Below are 21762 nucleotides of genomic sequence, written 5' to 3' on the forward strand. Positions count from 1 at the left end.
AATTGACCGTGTTACCTAGGTTAAAAGTAACAAATGATTGTCCAGCTAGAATTAAGTAAACAAAAATGAAATAAAATGACTGGTCGAGTCACTGGGATACAAATGACATATAATGATTGTATATGGTTGTTGGAGTTATCAACTACTTAAGTATTAATGGACCTTGAGCACGTAAGTGGTTTAGGTTTTTTTCATATATAACTACGAAAAAAATTCTTTAAGTTATTAATTACTTACTAGGTTTAGATTTAGGAATAAGAATCCTTGTAATCTTAAGTTTTAGTCTTTTAAATCTAATATATATAAACACATTTTTCTCTTGTAATGAATGATAGCAATCATAAGACAAATTCATTCATAGTAAACCAGAGAAGTGAGACAGTATTACAATAATATGGACTCAATTAGACGTAACCTGTTAATTAGATGAATCAGATAAAATCGCGCATACTTCTTCTTTCTTTTACTGTTTATAATTTGTGTGTTTGTTCTCTATTTCGTTCAATGGCCAAATCAGTAGGGGTACGAGTGACACTATGTGATAAGAATCACTTCGGATTTTAAGAAGAAAAAAATGTTTGAAGGAAATGATGATTTGAATTCTATGGCTTTGGCTATATATATGTTGTTTATGAAAGGCTGTTGTTTATTAATAATTGATGCTTCAGCTGAAAGGTGAATTTTATTAATTTTATGTTTATGTTCAAAAATTTAAAGGTTATATTCATGTTAAATTACTAAAAATACATTTTATGTACAATTTTACTTAGTTGAAAATTTACTCCTCTCCATTAGCATTTTTGTGGAGTAGTTTCAAAATTAGTTTGGGGGAGAATAATAGTGTTTGAATTTTTGAGGTTTTTTTTTTTTTTAAAACACTCAAAAGATAATATCCTGAAGATTGAGGGAAATACTTCCAGCAATCAATAGCTGTTACTTCCTCAGACCAAGAACTGAAACAACTACCTAGTTAAGAGAATGGTTATCTCTTCCAGTGGTCACAATTTTTGCTTCAGAAGGTAACAAAAATGAAAATGACAATATGTTTTTCTTACAACAATTACTGGCATTAATTATAATCTCACCATTGATTATTCATGAATTTGGTCACTAGACCTTTATGCTTCTTCTGGCAGTGGGTTTCCTGCCAGAAATCCGTTAAACAGAACAAGTGACCTCTCAGGCTGTGAAAATGGAGCTTCATGAGATGCTCCTCTAATTGTAGCAAACGATAAGATATCGCCGTATACTTGTGTCCATCCAGCAACCTGGATAAAAGTAGGCCAAAAAAAATTGTTGGATGTTGGTTTCAACTTTGAGTATTTAACAGTGTGATTCATGTTGAATCATATGGTTGTGCAAATTGACTAACCTGTCTTCCCTCAAACCAAGCTCTATAAGGCACAGTTGTTTTCAGTCCCAACTCCTTTGCCAATTCATTCACTAATTTCCGTGTTCCGATTAATGGGATAACTGAATCCTGATCCCCACTGAAGAAATTTAAAGTGTGATGTTACTACCACAAGGATCTTACATATATATATAGTGTCGGAAATATAAATTATGGAAAAATTTATGAAAATTGTTCTTGCTGCACCTGTAAACCAAGACCCTGATGCCAGATTTGGCAAGTGTTCCCAGAATATGAATGGTAGGTACTTCTAGGTTTTGCACATCATATTTGATCACACTGTTGATAAGAGACACAAGTTGAAATATAAGAGTAAATCTAAATCAGTAAAAAAACTAATTGATCATCTTTGCTTTCCTGCAGCACATATAGTCTGGAAATTTTAAATGACATCATGAACAAGTCCTGAAATTATAAAATGTGTTTGCATAAAAAAAACAATGCAGTATACAATTACTAAGCCTACCATCCTAAGTCACTGCAATATTGATGTGACTAAATATTTGCAATGCTATTTACTTAAATAAACCTTACTCGCTACAAAATGTCCATTCGGAACTCCAACAAGCTGAGCACGCAAAGCTGCCTGTACATCTTTTCGGTTCAAGTATTTATCTGTTTCATCTTCCACAAACATCTAATTTTTCTGCTTGCAGCTGTAATTTAGAATTCATATTGTTACCCCAAACATCAATAAGTATTTAAGCAGAGTTTCAAAAGATATTGATAGTTGTGGAATAAAAAGAAATGTAAACTAGAGTGAGTTCAAGATTCACCAGTTTATTCAGAAGCGAGACTGTGCAAAAATGGCGATAAACAACATCGATAGTAATATCGTAAGCATTAATGATCTGCTGACTTCTCTTGAAATTCTCTTATAACTTCAGAACAAACAGTGGTAAGAGTTCCACTTTGCATCTCTCTACTAATTTGAGAATAGTTACACATGAAGTGAACATTTCAAAAGTAATCTGATATCAGTCATGAGACCAAATGTACACAGCCCTTGAGTTGAAATCAGTATCAAATCCAAAAGGGGATTCCCTATCTGCAAAAACAAATGTTTGAGCTTATTTTCTAATCAAATTAATGCAAATAAATAATTTATCTTCTTTCAAAACTTTTCTCTTCACTTACTGCTATTCCCTTGAAATTGGACTTCAGTGTGGATTGAATTACGAGTCGTGCTAGTTGTGGGACGTAGTGGCCTAATAAGAAAACGAAGTATCTGAAACTTTCCTTCTAACTAAACTTTTATAGTCAATTCAGTAACAAAAGAAAAAAAAAATGTACTAAATGCGTTCAAATTACCGGCATAACTCTCCCCAGTGATGAAAAAATCTTATTTTCTGTACTCTGGGAATTTCTTGAACCAATTTTCCAGGAAGGCAAGATTATCTCGTGCTTAAAAATAATTGTTAAATTGTAATGCTATCAGGGCAAAATATCACAGAAACAAAAGAAAATTTTCAAATTCTGTGTATGGATTGAACAAAACAAAATGTTTAAAAGAAAGAGAAACCTGTGATCTCATCGTTGATAAATGAGTAGAAAGATTTATTTCCTGAATAGGAGAAGCCAACCCCGGCAGGTGATTCCAGGTATAACATATTTGCTCCTGAACAAAAAAGAGGAACTCATATAAGTAAATTAAGTTAAACTACTCCACTCTGTGTTTAAAGTTTAAATGTTTAGCACCTTTGTTCCAGCTATATTCATTTTTGAGAAACACGTCTCCACTTGGCCTAAAAGGACCATGCTCCACGAAAGCTCCAGCTCCAATGGAAGAACAACCAGGCCCTACAAAACCCAGAATTTTTTTATTTAAGCCATTTAGTTAAAATTGTTCCCTTTGTGATGCAGAATCATCAATGGAAATTTACCTCCATTTAACCAAAGAGCAAGTGGCTTTGAAGCTGGGTCTGTTTCTGCTTCAACAAAGTAGTAAAAAAGAGCTCTCTTTTGCTTCTCATCTATGGTTATGTATCCTGAATATTGCTGAAAAGTGACCTGAGGTTGACCAGGCAAACTGGTGATTTTATCAGCCCCAGGGCCGGCTTTTGTTGTCAAAAAAAGAGTTGCACAGATTGAGAAGATGAGTATCCATTGCAGAGGCCGCATTATGATATGCAGCTTGAGTTTAGGGGTTCTTGAGGAGATTTCAATGAAAATTTTAGAAGGTATGGCTTTTGTTAATACAAAATGTGATTATAAAATGGTTGTTGTGCATTATCCATACGGCACTCGTGAGTCAATCATTGCCATTTTGATCTTTGAATATGATTTCCAATGGGCCCAGAAATAGAGAGAGAAAATTTACAGTCTCACAGTAACAGATAACAAATGATTCTTTTCAAGTTCTCAATGCAGCATGGTGACTTGAGATTAAGGTGTAAACTGAGCTTTGATTATCAATTTGATTCACTACATGCCAAGCTTCTGAATATTAAATAATCTTGAAGAATGTACTTAGAAATTTAGCTACATACTTTACAGCTAAGTAGCAACTTTCTTTTTGTTTTAAAATGTCTTTATTATTCAGAAAGAAATTTACTTTTACTTTTTCGAAGTTTTGAAAACACTGAGCGGAAGCCAATGAGCAATGGCTTTATCTGTGAGTTAAAGTTAAAACATACAATAGAAAAAGGGTCCCTCTGTCTCTGTGACAAGGTTCAATGAAGATTCGGAAACCAATTGCAATAATATCAGGAGGTTCTCAATTAATCATATACTAAATACCAAGGATATTTTATATGGAAGAGTATTTTCATACATAAACTTGACAAAAAGCTTAGTCAACATTGTAGCTTGTGGCAGAAGGTTTTCCACACAACACACAGAAGATATGTTTGATAGGGGTAAAGTTTGGTGCAAATAACTTTCCACATAAAAGTCCAAAAACATAGCACCGATCATTGTACTGGACTCTAGTGGGTGGTGACCACAAATCACATGTCTTGACGCCGAATGTTCACAGCACCTTCCTTAAGGAGCAAACAAATGTAATGGATAATATTTAAATGTATATAAATCGCAGATAGTATAAGTAAATAAAGAGTTTTAATTATGAAGAGAAAGACATGATTGATGGTCTTCGTCAAGTGCATGATTCACGGCATTGATTATGACTTATGAGTAATTTGCTGGAAGATAATGCATGGTGACTATGATCACGAACTTGTGTCGGAATGACTAGTTTGACTCAACACTTCTGTTGTAAATCAATCCTAATTACTCAAACCACCAAATTAATCTCAGATCAAATCAAACGCAAGAACAAGAAATCACACAACACACAACACACAATATATCGTGGTTCACTTGTTCAATATAGAACAAGTTACATCCACGTTGAGCTCCAGAATATGGAAGTCACTGCACTAGGATTAATCACTTCAAAGATTACAGATTACAGACAAATCTCCTTCACTGTCAACAACACATTCACACACTCATTCACTTCCCTTTATCCTGCAAATCTCAATAACCACTAGAGTACTCTATACCCTTTAAGGAACACCCTGCCCTCAAAATAAGCCTCTAGAAAAATTCACACAGAGAAGAACCAGAATGAATATGAAACCCTAACCCAAGTTACAAAACGCATTTACAGAGAAGAGGAGAAAAACCTAATACATGATTTGACTTCCAAATGCGTGAAAAAGTTCCCTTTTATATTGTTGACTTCTGATTGAACTGGAGCCGTCGAATTCTATTTAATTTGATAGTTGTGATTTAACTTGGACTGATAGGCAAAAACGCAGCGTCTTTACTTGTCGTAAACGATGCCGTAGGCTTCACTTATTTAACAATCTTCACCTTGAAGTCTGTGACAGTCTTTCCAATAATATTCTCCTGTTGTGCAGCAAGCATTTCCATATTCCTTCTTAGCTCTGACTTGCTTATTCCACATGCAATAAGTTCCAGCAATGCTTGAACTTTGCAAGTGTTACAACCTTGGTTCCCATGTCTGCCGGGTTGTTTTCAGTTGGGATTTTCATCAGTTTCACCTCTCCTTTTGAGATCATATCCCTCACAAAATGGTACCACACATCTACGTGTTTGGTCCTCTCATGGTACACGGGATTCTTCCCCAAGTGAATAGCACTCTGACTGTCTGAATAGACAGTCACAGTTCCATCCAGCAGCTTGGCTTCTTTCAAGAACCCTTGAAGCCATATAGCTTCTTTGAATGCGTCAGTTACAGTCACATATTCCGCTTCAGTTGTAGACAGAGCTACCAGTGGCTGTAACTGGGACTTCCAACTGATACAGTTACCTCCCAACGTAAAACGGTATGCTGTTGTAGACTTTTGGGAGTCTCTATCACCTGCAAAATCCGAGTCTACATACCCAACCAGATCAAGTGAGGAGTTTCTTTTACAGAAATTTAAACCCACATGCACAGTGTTCTTAATGTATCTAAGAAGTCATTTCAAAGCATTCCAATGTTCCCATCCAGGATTAGACATAAACCTACTTAACAGTGATATAGAGTATGACAAGTTAGGTCTTGTACTAATCATGGAATACATGACAGAGCCAATAGCATTTGCATAAGGTATGGATTCCATTTTTAATTTTTCAGATTCTGTTTGTGGGCTTTGGGCTTTACGAAGGATGAAATGGCTAGCTAGGGGCATTGAGGCACATTTAGAGTCATTCATTCCAAATCTAACTACTAGTTTCTGGAGATAGGACATCTGGTGGAGTTTTAAACTGCAAGTTTTTCTGTTTCTTTCTATTAGCATGCCTAATATTTTCTTTGCACAGCCTAAATCCTTCATTTCAAATTCAGCATGTAATTTTCCCTTCAACACATCAATATGAGCTTTGGACTTACTGATTAAAAGCATGTCGTCAACATACAGTAATAGATATACAGGATTTGTATCCACATGTGCAAAATAAAAACAGTTATCATGCTCACTTCTAGTGAAGCCTATCCTTACTATGAATGAGTCAAACCTTTTGTACCACTGCCTAGGTGATTGTTTGAGTCCATACAATGATTTATGCAGCAAACATACATGATTAGGAAACTGTTTATCCTTAAACCCCATGGGTTGACTCATATATATCTGTTCATCTAATTCCCCATGCAAAAATGTAGTTTTTACATCTAACTGCTCTAACTCTAAATCATGATGTGCTACTAAGGATAACATCAATCTTATAGTTTTAATTTAACAACAGGAGAAAAGATCTCAATGAAGTCTATACCTGCCCGATGGGTGTAGCCTTTGGCCACTAAGCTGGCCTTATACCATGGTGGATCAGTTTTGTTGATGCCCTCCTTCAGCTTGTATAACCACTTGCATTCCACTGGTTTTGAGTCTTTGGGTTTTGGAACCAGAGTCCAAGTCTTGTTCTGCCGTAGGGAGTCCATTTCCTCATTCATGGCAGTGAGCCATTTCTTACTATCCTTTGATTGTATGGAATCTTCATAAGACTCAGGCTCTGTCCTCTGTATATCTACACCAGCAAGTAGTGTTGTGTAGATAAGTTCAGCATAGCTGAACTGTGGAGGTGGTCTTACTTCCCTCCTTGTTCTGTCTCTAGCAAGTTGGTAATAAGTCAGGTCCTCTTGTTGGGCATTATCATGGTTCTCTTCATTCTCATTTTCACCATCAGGATCAGTATCAATGGTATTTTGCACAGGTTCAGGTTCTGGTCCATTAGTGTTGTTTTCAGGTTCTTGTTGGTTGGTTGACTCCACCTCAAACTGAGTACTTTCAATTTGCTGTAGATTCTCCACTTGATGGCTTGAGGTACCTGCATTAATGTTAGTAACCCTGCAAGGAAACACACATTCGTTAAATACCACATCTCTACTGATAATGACCTTAATTCCTGGAGCCTCTCTCTCCTATAACCTATATCCCTTTGTCCCTTCTTGATATCCTAAGAACACACATCTTAGGGACCTTGGTTCTAATTTCCCATCTTTGGTATGTGCATAGGCAGCACATCCAAAAACTCTTAAATGGTTTATGGATGGTTTTCTTCCTGACCATCTTTCTTCAGGACAAATGTAACCAGTTGCACTAGATGGAATCCTATTTACTAAATAGGCAGCAGTGGTTAAAGCCTCCCCCCAAAAAGACTTAGGTAGCCCAGTAGTGAAAATGAGGCACCTCACTTTCTCTATTAGTGTCCTATTCATCCTCTCAACAACTCCATTTTGCTGAGGGGTTCCCCTCACTATCCTATGTTTCTCAATTCCCTGGTCTCTACAGTAAGTGTCAAACTCAGTGTTACAGAACTCTAGTCCATTAATTGTCAGTTTTGAGTGTTTTCACTTTTTTCTCCAGTTGGTTTTCTACTAAGGTCTTCCAGCCCTTAAACTTAATTAGAGCCTCATCCTTGGATCTAAGTAGGTAAACCCACACCTTCCTACTGAAGTCATCCACTATAGCTAGAAAATAACTATTCCCTCCATGTGTTTTGACTCTTTCAGGACCCTAAAGATCAGCATGAAGGTAATCCAAACAACCCACAGACAGGTGAGTTCCTTTTGGTAAGCTCAGCCTGTGCTGTTTGCCCATGACACAAGTTTCACAAAAATCTAGGTCTGACACATTTTTATTACCAAAATACCCCTGCTGTTTGAGATAGCTCATACCAGTTTGGCCTATATGACCCATCCTCAGGTGCCACTTTTCTGCAGTTGAAATGTTAGTGGATATAAAAGCAGAGTTAACATTCATTTGATGATATTGCCCATACAATATGTACAACCCATTCCTTTTAACACCTTCAAATAGCATTTGATCATTTTTGTAAACAGTAATGCACCTATTTTTAGCCTTATAGCTATATCCAGCTTCATCCAATGTGCCTAAAGAGATCAGGTTACGTTTAAGCTCTGGTATATATCCTACTCTGGTTAACATAATGAGTTTGCCACCTTTTAGTCTAATGGTGATATTACCCACCCCTTGGACTCTGCATGAGTGATTATTGCCCATAAACACTATTTCAGGTTCACCATTTATTAGATTCTGGAACCAGGTTTTGTTAGGACTCATATGGAATGAACACCCTGAGTCTAGAACCCACTCATTAGCCATTTCAGAACTAGACACAGTGAGGGCTTCTATAACTTCAATGCTATTACTAGAGGATGCTAAGTTGCTCTCAGTACTGTTCTGTATTTGCTTCCTAATCCAATCATAACAATTCTTTTTTATGTGACCAGGTTTGTTACAATGGAAGCACTTCCTAGTCTCTGATTTAGATTTATTATTATTATAGGCTTTCCCTTTCTTCTTGTTCTTTGGCCCTAACTTTTGTTGGACAACCTTTCCAGTGTCTTTACTAAAGTGACCAGTTTCTTGTTTTCCTTTTACAAAAAGATTACTCCCATTTCTTTTTTGTATCTTTAACTCAAGTTCTCTAGATTTTAGACCAGCTATTATAAGATCAACACTAGGGACTGTTCTAGTATACTGCAATGCATTTTTCACTACTAAGTATTCATCAGGTAACGAATTTAATAAAATCATTGCAAGACTCGAATCCCCTAATTCCTGATCAGTTCCTTTTAGCACTAGTGTCATTTTAAGAAATTCATCTAAGTTTTCTTCTAATGACTTAGAGACATCCATTTTGTAAGAAAACAGAGCACCTTTCAAGAATGCTAAATTAGGAGCAGATCTTAATGCATACAGAGTTTCGAGTTTACCCTATAGTGGAATTGGAGATTCCACACCATCCACCTTTCGCAGCACGGTGTCTGACAGGTTCATAATGATCAAATTGTATGCTTCTTCATCCACTTTGTCCACTTCAGCCTTTTTCTTTTTCTTTTCTTCTAGCCATTTGGACTCATCTTTTTCCAGTGCGATTCCAACCTTGTTGTGAGATAACAAGGCCTTCATTTTCTTTTTCCATGTATTAAAATCGATCTTCCCATCGTATTGGGAGATCTCCATACGAGTAGTGCTCATTGTACTGTAATGACAGGGCAGGACAGTCTAAGGAGTACGTAGCGTTGTTATACCAGAGGTTGCCAAGTACTGCCAGGCAGTTTTTAAGGTGGTTATTGGTTTTCCAGCCGAGATGCCCTTAAACAGATTCAGGACGATTCGAAACCCTGATTCGAAAGAAAACCCCCAAATCCTAACAAAACCCTAATTTTGATTTTGCCCGATTTTCGTCGATCCCTTGTGTTTGTGACCTAATCTCACGAATTAATCCCAAGACTCAGCAAGATTTGAAGTTCTAATGATCTAGGAACTTTTAAATCGAAAAACCCCCCAAAACTGACAAACCCTAATTTTTGAATTCGTCAAGCGTTAAACGATTTCTAAACCTAGATACTGAACGAAATAGAAACAACAACAGAAACAAAATATAATAGTAAAACAAATCAAACAATAAACAAAGAAAATAACACACGCAATTTACCCTAGTTCACCCAATGTGGGCTACGTCCAGCTGAGTCAATATTATTGCAATATGTCTCACCTCTCTTGTTTACAATGAATGAATTGCCCTATGTTTGCTATCACACACATAACAAGAGAAAAGTATGTTTATATACTAGGTTTAAGAGACTAAACCTAGTTTTACAAGGATTCATATTCCTAAGCCCAACCCAATAAGGAATTAGTAACTTAAAAGAAATCCTACAGCGGTTATACATGGAAAAGCCCAAAACCACCTATGAGCTCTGAGGCGTTACCCCCGCGACCCCCGCCCGCTCACCGGGGGCACTCGCTCGCTGACCGGGCAGTGGGACCCCTAAGTGCGTCTCCGTTACCCAATAATGCTGAAGTAGTCAACAACTCCAACATTCTCCCACTTGGCGAATACTTCACACAATGAAGGCCTACCTCATCAACACACCATGTAAACTTTGCTAAGCTCATAGCCTTGGTAAGAAAATCTGCAGCATTAACAAGTGTATCAACCTTCTCTAACAACACCAATTTTTCCTCCACCTTTTGCCTGATGAAATGGTATTGTATGTCAATGTGTTTTGATCGCGAATGAAAGGCAGGATTCTTGGCTAAGTAAATAGCCCTTTGATTGTCACACCCAATCTTCACAGCATCAAGCTTGAAACCAAGCTCTAAACTCAATCTTCGAAGCCACATAGCTTCCTTGCCAGCATGTGTCAATGCCATGTATTCTGCCTCAGTTGATGACAAAGCCACAGTACTTTGCCTTTTACTCATCCAACAAACAGCAACATCAAATAAAGAGAATACATACCCACTTTTGGAACGCCTACTATCGAGATCACATCCCCAATCAGCATCCATAAAACCTATCACATCTAGCTCATCCCCAATCGCCATGCCTCCATAACATAATGATAAATCCGAGGTCCCACGCAGATATCTAAGAACCCTCTTTATAGCACTCCAATGCTCCTTACCAGGATTTGACATAAAGCGACTCAAAACTCCCGCTGCTTGTGCAATATCAGGTCGCGTGCACACCATGGCATACATGAAACTACCTACAGCACTCGCATATGGCACATGTGTCATTTCTTCAGCATCTTCCTCAGACTTAGGACACTGATCAGTAGACAATTTCACTCCCAAAGTCATCGGAGTCTTCACAGGTTAGCAGTCTACCATGTTAAATTTCTTCAACACCTCCTCGATGTACTTTCTCTACCCTAACCATAATTTACAACTCTGACAATCTCTAGTAATTTGCATACCCAAAATAAAATTTGCAGCCCCAAGATCCTTCATGTCAAATTGTGCAGCCAACAAACCCTTCATAGAATTTATCAACTTCTTGCTATTCCCTATCAGCAACATATCATCTACATATAAGGTTAAAATAACTAAGACATTTTCTAACCTTTTTACATACACACAGTGATCCACGTTGCTGCGGCTAAAACCATGCTGAAAGACATAGGAGTCGAACTTTTGGTACCACATCCTTGGTGATTATTTAAGCCCATACAGAGACTTCCTTAACCTACACACCAAGTCTTCCTTCCCTTTACATACAAACCCCTTAGGTTGCCTCATGTAAATTTCCTCCTCTAAATCTCCATGTAAAAATGTCGTCTTTACATCAAGTTGCTCAATTTCAAGATCATACGCAGCAGCAATAGATAAAACATACCTAATTGATGTTAACTTGGCCACAGGAGAGAAAATCTCACCATAATCAACACCCTCAATCTACGAGAATCCCTTTGCAACGAGCCTCGCCTTATACTTTGCAATTGTCCCATCTGCCTGCAACTTTCTTTTGAACACCCACTTGCAACCAATTGCCTTTCTATCCTTAGGCAATTTACATAGGATCCATGTATTATTCTTGTCCAGTGACTGCATCTCATCATTCATCGCAACCTCCCACAGATTTGCATCTTCCATGGCTCTTGCTTCATTTACATTCCTAGGTTCATCACCAATCACATTCAAAGCATGTAATCCACTCAATGCACTTAGAGAGAAACGAACTGGTGCCTTTCTAACTCTTGTAGATCTCCTCAAAGTTGATGGCACCACAACTTCATCATCAGAATCATCCTCAAAATCATCCACAGAACCCTCATCAGCCACACTATCAAGTTTATCTTCATGGTCAGATTCTATAGACTCTGAATTTTCAGTCTCTGCAGCAACATTTGGAGTCATCTCCTCCTCTTGCTCTACTGTAGTCACATCAAACTGAATTTTCTTTGACTGCTCAAGATCTTCAGGAGTTCCCACACGTTGTTTTACCTCTCTAAAGATTACATCTCTGCTGTATATAATGCTTCTACTCACAGGATTCCACAACTTGTATCCCTTGATGCCATCCTTGAACCCCACAAACTTGCACTTCTCAGATTTACTGTCAAGCTTGCTTCTCTTCTCATTTGGCACATGCACATATGCATCACAACCAAAAACTCGAATAAAAGACAGATTAGGTTTCTTACCATACAAAGCTTTATACGGCGTCATGTCTTTAACAAAAGAAATGGGAGACCGATTCTTCAAATAACAAGCCATTGCGGTAGCTTCAGCCCAAAATTCAAACCCCAAATCTGTTGTATTCAGCATGCATCTAGCCTTCTCTAACAGTGACCGATTGAGACATTCAGCCACTCCATTTTGCTGAGGCGTGTAAGGTGTAGTTTTCTGCCTTGCAATTCCGTGTGTCGCACAAAATTGCTCAAACTTACTAGAGCAAAACTTACCGCCATTATCAGTTCGCAAAGCTTTAATCTTCCTGTCAAACTGATTCTCAACTAAGGCTTTAAATTCCCGAAATTTCTCAAAAGCCTCAGACTTGCTGCGCATGAAATAAACCCAACAGTATCTAGAAAAATCATCAATGAAAGATACATAATACCTGGATTTACCAACAGATTCCACTGGAGTGGGCCCAAAAACGTCATTGTGAATTAACTCCAGTATTTTTGTTGCTCTCATGCCTATCGATTGAAAACTAACCCGATTCTGCTTGCCTTGTAAACATTCCTCACAAAACCCAAAACTCATGGAACAGTTAGGAATACCTTTAGCCATATTCTGAGTCACCAAAGTAGACAAAGTTGTCTCTCCAATGTGCCCCATTCGCTGATGCCACAATGTTGCAGAATCAATTTCTTTTTCAGCCTCCTTTTCCGAAACATAACCACCCAAAGAGGAATTTCTTACAACTGATGCCTGCAGCCTGTATAGTGTACCATGTCGAACTCCTCGTGCAGTAACCATAGATCCCCGAGTCATCTTATAGGATGTTCTGTCACAATTGAATACTATACCTGCGTCAGCCATTGTTCCAACAGAGAGCAGATTTCTACTCATACCAAGGATGTGCATCACTTCAGGGAGCGTCCTCACTAAACCATCATGCAACCTCAGCCTGATTTTCCTGCGGCCAATAATCTTCACAGCAGTATTATCTCCCAATAGAACGTTTCCTCCATTGTATGTCTCATACTTACAAAACCATTCCTTGTGAGGTGTCATATGGAATGACGCACCAGTATCAACATACCAGACTGATTGGTCTAATCCAGCCATACATGCAGCAGCCACATACATATCACTATTTGATTCTCGTTTGTACAAAGTTTCAGCTTCCTTCCCTTTCACCGGTTTCTTTCTGCAGTCTTTCTTAAAATGCCTAAATTCCTGACATCTCCAACATTTAATCTTACTTTTATCCTTGCTCTTAGATCTACCTCACGACTTTCCCCTGTCGCTAGACTTATTAGAATTCCTATCAAGGTTTCGTCCCTTAGCAGTTAAAGCATCCCTAGACAAACCCTCTGAACCTATTCGCCGCATATCCTCTGCCAACAATGTAGAACATACAGATTCCCACGACATCTATGTCAATCCTCCACCACCAATCGCAACAATCAGGTTGTCCCACATATCAGGCAGCGAGCATAACAATGTTACCACTTTCTCAGATTCGGTGAGTTGTACATCCACAGCCAGCAGTTGATTCACCAGAGTATTAAACTCATCCAGATGTGCAGCAAGAGAATCCTCATCATGCATACGGAGATTGTAGAGTTTCTTGCGACGGAACAGCATGTTCACCAAAGACTTACTTAGATACATATTTTCCATCTTCTGCCATAAACCCTTAGTCGCATCCTGATCCATCACATTCATTAGAACGGAGTCCTCAAGACAGATGTGAATCAAACCTCTAGCTTTCCTATCCATCTTGTCCTATTCAGCAAGTGCGGCACGATCAGTCGCTAATAATTCTCCTTTAGGTGGCGTTGCAGGTTTAGACCCAGACGTACTTGACAATGCAGTTCCAGACGTTTCACTCATCGTAACAATGGTAGTCCCGGCTGTTAGCCTATCATTCACAATTGCACCCCACAAATCCCTATCAATGAGTAGATCCTCCATCCGCAATTTCCAAAGCTCAAAGCGTTTGTCATCAAACTTCTCAATCTCAACCTTTGATCCTGCCATCTCTAAATCACAATCTAACAAAACCTGGCTCTGATACAAATTGAACGAAATAGAGACAACAACAGGAACAAAATATAATAGTAAAACAAATCAAACAGTAAACAAAGAAAATAACACGCACGATTTACCCTGGTTCACCCAATGTGGGCTATGTCATGCTGAGTCAATATTATTGTAATATGTCTCACCTCTCTCGTTTACAATGAATGAATTGCCCTATGAATTGCTATCACACACATAACAAGAGAAAAGTATGTTTATATACTAGGTTTAAGAGACTAAACCTAGTTTTACAAGGATTCCTATTCCTAAGCCCAACCCAATAAGGAATTAGTAACTTAAAAGAAATCCTATAGCGGGACCCCCAGTTCGTCTCCGTTACCCAATAATGCTGAAGTAGTCGACAACTCCAACAGATACACCTTAGAACTTTTGGCTCTGATACCACTGTTGTAAATCAATCCTAATTACTCAAACCACCAAATCAATCTCAGATCAAATCAAACGCAAGAACAAGAAATCACACAACACACAATATACCATGGTTCGCTTGTTCAATATAGAACAAGTTACATCCATGTTGAGCTCCAGAATATGGAGCTCGCTGCACTAGGATTAAACACTTCAAAGATTACAGATTACAGACAAATCTTCTTCACTGTCAACAACACATTCACACACTCATTCACTTCCCTTTATCCCGCAAATCTCAATAACCACTAGAGTACTCTATACCCTTTAAGGAACACCCTACCCTCAAAATAAGCCTCTAGAAAGATTCACACAGAGAAGAACCAGAATGAATATGAAACCCTAACCCAGGTTACAAAACGCATTTACACAGAAAAGGAGAAAAACCTAATACACGATCTAACTTCCAAATGTGTGAAAAAGTTCCCTTTTATATTGTTGACTTCTGATTGAATTGGAGCCGTCGGATTCTATTTAATTTGATGGTTGTGATTTAACTTGGACCGATAGGCAAAAACGGCAACGTCTTTACTTGTCGTAGCATCTTTACTTGTCGTAAACGACGTCGCAGGCTTCACTTATTTAACAACTTCTTTAGTCTTTACTTACTTGTCCCTCGAGATGGCCTTGGAGAACTCCAATCTTAGATCTTAGTTGATGAAGACGTTGCCGTGAGAGAGTCTTAGTAAGTGCATGTGCAAGTTTATCCATGGTGAAGATTTTATCATTAAACACTTTGTTTTTTATTTGAAGATCGGGATATTCGAGTCAGTTTACGTATACCTCAAATGGCACCATATTCTGCGTCATCCTTGTTTATTGGCCCAACCCCTACCACAACCACTATCAAACAGATAAGTAATAGTGAGAATTATCGCTTACCTAGTACATGTAATAAACCACTAAAATCAGGTAAGCACTAAGCACACTCAAATAGACCAGAAATAGTAAAAAGTATCCTCATGTCATGAATCATGATGATTATGCATCAACGTGAACAAATCAAATTAGAAAACATGACATTCATTCAACATTTTTAATTATTTCACTTATTACAATGAGGAAAAAAAATGTTAAAGGGCAGAAAAATTATTTTAAATCCTTTTATAAGCTTGAAACTTAATTAATTTTAAAAATTATTTACCAAACACTTTTATTGTCCTAACTTAATTATAATCAAGCTAAAAAATTAAGTGATTAACTATTAAGCTACAGCAATCTCAACCGTACTCTATGAAGCTCTAATTTTTTTATAGCTATAGAAACCAAATATTAAATATAAAAAAATGTCGTTAGTTGAGTTGTTAGCATGACCTCCTTTCCGATATTTAAGTTAATAATTTGAGTAACTTGTTTTATGTAGAAACTCGGAGTATAGTGTAATACTAATGGAAATTGTGTGCGTTGACCTCATGGTTCCCATTCTATTCTGTATAATATAGTCTTGGGTGTAAAATAATAGAGGGATTTTTAGACTATATGTTACATGTTTAATGGCTTCAAATTCCAAATGTTGGTTGGTTACAATATGATTGGATGTAGTGTAGCTTTCCATTCTTAATGTCATGGTGACTGAACTTGATAGTTACGAAAGTTGAAGAGTATAAATACATTTATTGATTAATACCCTTATGGAGATGGTGAGCAGTGAGGGTATTCGGTTCTGGGTATCCTACATTTTTTTAAGAAACCAGAACCGGAATCGACGGTTCCTTGAAATTTGAAACCAGAACCAGAACCGATAGTTCCGGTTCTTAGGTACCCAGAACCGGAACCTATAACAATGGTTCCGGTTCCGATTCTGGGTACTCTATAAAATTACAATAACCCACCAAAATTTTTTAAAATAGAAAAAAAAAACCCTTAAAAACTTACAAATACCCCTCCACCTCGCACTTGTTAATAAAACTAAAATTACAAATTAGAAATTCAAAATTACAAACTCCATTACTTTGTAAAGGTAGATTCTCAAAAGTCAAACCAATTCACTTTAAATGTTATGAAATATAAATATAAATGTATTTACATTACTTTTTCTACGAAAGTTTTTATTAACCCCCCCTACTCTTTAATTTTATTTTATATTAATCTCGGTTTCCGATTTCGGTTCCAGTTCTTAACTATAGGAACTGGAACCAGAACCAGAACCGCACAGTAATGATTTCAAAAATTTAGAACCAAAACCTATCCGTTGATAGGCTGTTCCGGGTAGGAACCGGAACCAAACCTTGGATATCCACTGGTTTTGGTTCCAATGGATTCTTTTGAACACCTCTAGTGAGCAGTAACATGGTGCTTCGTTATTGGAGGATTGGATCATCATGATTTAAGTCTTGATCTTTTGGAGATTATGACCCATGAGATGCTTTCGGGCCTTTATCACATCTTTAGGCCACGCTTTGTCCCATTTTGACCACTCTTTTTGAAATATTCTTATTGAGCAAAAGTATATAATCTAATTCAATAATCTATTTGATGATACGTAATTTTGACACCAACAATTTGTATGTGTAAAATACTAAAGCATTATTCAAACTGAAAATGTCAAATTCCATATTACTTTTCAGATTTTACATTCATTTCATCATCAAAAGGATATAATACTTTATAGAATGACCGGTTACATATTTCAACTTTTATAAAGGATTTGTGAACATATGAAATGGTGCATATACAAACTATTTTTTACACATATTTATTCAAATTTTTCCAATAAAATTTTAATTTAAATCACCTAATAATAAATTTGTACATAAACATCGCTAACATGATTCTAGTGAAAAAGAAAACCCAGGATGTATGTAACTTGCAATTCAAAATCGAGCCAACTAAGTAGAATTCAAAAGGAAACTTTTGGGCCTCAACGGCCACTGGAGCCCGACCCGGTAACTCTTACCTCTCTTTCCCTTTCTTCTCCCCATTTCAATCTCTGCTCTCTCGTCGTCACCGCCGTTCTGTCAAATTCGAATCAAGGTACGAGAGTTTTTCATTTCCACCGTTGCGATTTTCTATCATCATAACAAGGTTAAAACGCGTGATTGTATATGATATTGGCAAAGTTTTTTTGATGGACAGCATTTTGCTTGATTAAATGTCCCATAGAAATTATTTCTCCGTTTGCATAGGTTTTTGTGGCTTTTAGTATTTGATGCTTTGTGGGTTTCCTATTTTTTACGTGCAAATGTGTTGAAACTATCTATGGGATTGTGGTTCAATTCAATAATTTTAATTTTGTGAATAGTTTAGGGTTTTGTGGCTTTTAGTATTTGATGCTTTGTGGGTTTCCTATTTTTTACGTGCAAATGTGTTAGAAACTATCTATGGGATTGTGGTTCAATTCAATAATTTTAATTTTGTGAATACTTTCTGGTGATTGCTAGAATTTGAAACTTTTGTGATTTTGTGCAAATGGGTTGAAATTCTGAAGAAAGTTTTCTATTATTTTTTCCTGTTTTTTCTATGCTGTTCTTTGTATCAATTTCTGCTCGTGTTGTTTTGTGGAATCTTATCATTATGAGAATCTTCTAGTTTTTATTCAATTGACATGTTTTAATCCACTTGGTGAGTGAGAATACATACTAAAAGATACTGTGTATTCATCTGAATTTTTGTGTTTTTTTTTCCCATTTTTCATCTGGCGCTGTGAGTTGTTGAACACATTGTTGTATGTGTAATTTAGTTATATTTTAAGTTTCATTTTGTGAGGTGGGTCAATTTGCGCTAATGTTTTCAAGAAAGCATAATTTTTTTGTGGTACCTAGCTATGGATCCAGAGGCTGCACGAACTGCCCGAGAATCCCTTGACCTTGCGTTTCACATGTCCAACATTCTTGATACGGGGCTTGATCGTCACACCCTCTCAATTCTCATTGCCCTTTGTGACTTGGGTCTGAACCCTGAGGCTCTGGCTGCTGTGGTTAAGGAACTCCGACGAGAACCCTCTCCCTCATCCACGATTCCTACTGCTCCATCATAGTAACTTAAATGGGTTTGTGGTATTATCTAATAACTTTAAATAGTGAGAAGGAACTATTGTCATGAGTTGCAGTCTATCCTGCTTGTACAGTTTCTACAACCCTCGATTTTGTCTGCATCACTACCTTGTTCTATTCTGTTGTGTCTTTGTTTAATCTGTGTTATTGTATTCTCTATTTTGAGTTTTGTTTAGTTTTTGTTGCTATGAATGAAGCTTGGGTTTGCTTGTTTAATTTTTTATGTCAATTTTTGCGGTGTGATGTTGCATCATTTTGGAACTGTCTGGATTAGATGATGAAATATTTTACATCATACTCATGAATATTCGTACAGTTGACTGTTAAGAATATAGTACTCATAGTGCACTTGATTTATTGGTAACTGATTCTCCTATAGTCTATGACTAAAAACATGTTTTACAGATATCAAATAACTAAAACTGTGTTTATGCTAGCTTGGAAGACAATAATGTTTGAGTGAAAATCAGGAAGAATCATCATAATCACATATACTAAACTATTATTTGACTTTGTGTTGAAATTAAAATGTCAATTTATGGAACTTCTGTTAAATAAATAAGTTAACTCATTTAACTGCAGTAAGAAAGCACCAATGGATCACTTTGGAAACCTGTAAGAAATAAATTTTTGGGATCACGCGATTTCATTTTGTATGAGATCTAATACTGCTCTCTTAGAATGAAATTTTAGTCAATAAGCCTCTAGCCATTTACTGTTGTAGTATCCTGTTGGCATGCTCAAATTTCATGGTTTAAGAGCTGGTTGGTGGCGTCTGTGTTGGTATTTAATTCCATCAAGATGAAAGAAGATACTCAAAGCCAGATTAGATGCTTCTCAGGTAAGGGAAATCTCCTGGCATATTTAATTTCTTCACATTGGAGATCTGATTAGGAGGACTTCTTTTCTTTTTTTTTCTTTTCGCTTGTTATTTGATTAACTAGGATCAGCAATGTTGCCTATCATAGTCCTCCATTATGCGAAACTCAATCTTAACTTTCCAATAAAGTACAGTATCTGAAAATTGAAGCCATAATTATTTTAGTGCTGCTTATGTTACTACAAATTGGTGGTCCAAACTTATTGGTGTTTAGTAAACATGGAATCAGGTTATCCTAGATCCCAGGAATCTTGATGTACTTGCCTGGTGTGTGCATAGATTTGGAGCATAGACATATATAGTCTGAGCTTCTTGATTGTTGTGGAATCATTACCTGGAAGCTGAAGAAGCTGCTTTAACATATAATGTGTAATAAGAGTATTTCTATCTCATTTCTTTCCATGTTTTAGTCTCATCTCGTACACAAGGATAAACATTGAGAAATATAAAATTTTCAGATTGCCTTCTCTAAATCATAATTTCGATGATAGAGATTTCTCCAAGAATGATGGTCTGATTGTGATTTAGCTGTTCTGATATGTTGGGCTGAGTTATGCAGTTAATCCTGTAGTCAAAACTATTGCTCTCTGCTTGACCCTTTTTGAGTGGTATTTTCTTTGGTATCCAGCATTTGTTAAACCTATTATATATATATATATATATATATATATATGATTGCAAAATAACAAACATGTAAATTGAAGGAATGGCAATTTTTATCTGTGGTGCCTCAAAGATGCCATTCTAGTGAGTGTAGCACAAAGCTAGAAGAATGGACTGCCAACTTATGGACCCTGAGTTGCTTCACCAAAGAATCCCAGCTTATGAATCATACAACTATTTATTGGGTTATATGTTTCATGTTAAGATTACAATATTGGGTTATATGTTTCATGTTAAGATTACAATCTTCAAAATAAAACTCGAGATTTAGAATTTAGGGTTTAGGGCTTAGCAGTGTGCCTTTTATTTCAAACAATATGGAGGCTACAACCTCTTTGTGCATGGGGACATATACTCTTAGTTCAAACATAGCAATTAGTTGATATCATGCATTAACACAACCCATAAAGATCTTTACAAGGGTGGGCGATAACTGTTTCTCTAGAAAGCATATTTGCCATGTTACTAGTTCTGCAAACTACGATATTTCAATTTATGGTGCGGGACTAACATATTAGGTAAAAATTATGTTACTATTCATTTAAATATCTCATTTTTTTGCCAATATGATAACTGTTTATTTATAAAATTTAATGAAACTTTAGTACAATTTTTTGTGGTTTTATATTAAGCATATATATACTTATTTATGACAAACCAATTTAAATTGTTATCAATAACTCAACTTTCACTAATGTGTCTTCCAAATTGTTATCATTATAGTTTCAATAATTATATATATTTTGATAATACTCTTGAGTTTTTCAAGTTGAAAAACCTTATACCAAATCTACTTATTTGGACTTATATATCTTTTAGTTGATTATACTCGAGTTTTTAAGATGTTCTCGTCTGTGCTCTATGGTGGTGTTTTCTACTTTATAAAAGTATTGAAAATAAGATTAATTTAAATTATGAGTATTCAGAACATAAAAACACGTTTATGAATTTCTATTTTCTTTCAAAATAAGCGTGCAACCATTCGCTCTGTTTTATAATTTTTCAATTTAAAAAATGAAATTTGTAAACTAACGACATTTGCACAAATTACAAGTTGATAAAATGAAAATAGGAGAATGAGTACGGAAATGAACCGGTTGAAGGGTTACAAAATTTTTACACTGAGGAGGGGTTTGCGGGATTGTTCAATTTTAATACATTATGCTTCGTTTGGATCATATAATATTTTATTATAAATAGATATTATATTAATGGAAAAATAGATCATATTAAAAATTACTGAGAATGTTTAGGAAATTGCGTTTGGTTGGTTTGAATAAATTGGTTAATATGTTATATTTATATGTTTGGTTGGGAGAATAAATGGGTGAGTATGTTATGTAAGTTATTGTCCTCCTTTTAAATATTAATATAATATTATTTTTCAATTTTTTAACCCCTTACATTTGAAATTCTGCTAAAACA

The 21762-nt window shown here is 36.3% G+C and overlaps 1 protein-coding gene and 1 pseudogene across 1 annotated transcript; one reads left to right on the top strand and one right to left on the bottom strand.

Annotated features, from left to right (window-relative positions):
• Positions 1 to 895: 895 nt before the first annotated feature.
• On the bottom strand, positions 896 to 3751 carry LOC116131769 (annotated as a pseudogene).
• A 13894-nt stretch (positions 3752 to 17645) lies between these two features.
• Positions 17646 to 19017, top strand: LOC116131770 (mitotic-spindle organizing protein 1B-like). Its single transcript, XM_031417448.1, has 2 exons — positions 17646 to 17775; positions 18564 to 19017. Exon 2 carries the CDS (start codon positions 18566 to 18568, stop codon positions 18776 to 18778), a length of 213 nt encoding a protein of 70 aa, XP_031273308.1. The 5' UTR covers positions 17646 to 17775; positions 18564 to 18565; the 3' UTR covers positions 18779 to 19017.
• Positions 19018 to 21762: the final 2745 nt, after the last annotated feature.

Source organism: Pistacia vera, unplaced genomic scaffold (genome assembly GCF_008641045.1).
Source record: "Pistacia vera cultivar Batoury unplaced genomic scaffold, PisVer_v2 Contig241, whole genome shotgun sequence".
NCBI lineage: Eukaryota > Viridiplantae > Streptophyta > Magnoliopsida > Sapindales > Anacardiaceae > Pistacia > Pistacia vera.

Excerpts from the sequence above, each read along its gene's own strand:
- LOC116131770 (XM_031417448.1), top strand. The coding sequence starts at position 18,566 with ATGGATCCAGAGGCTGCACGAACTGCCCGAGAATCCCTTGACCTTGCG.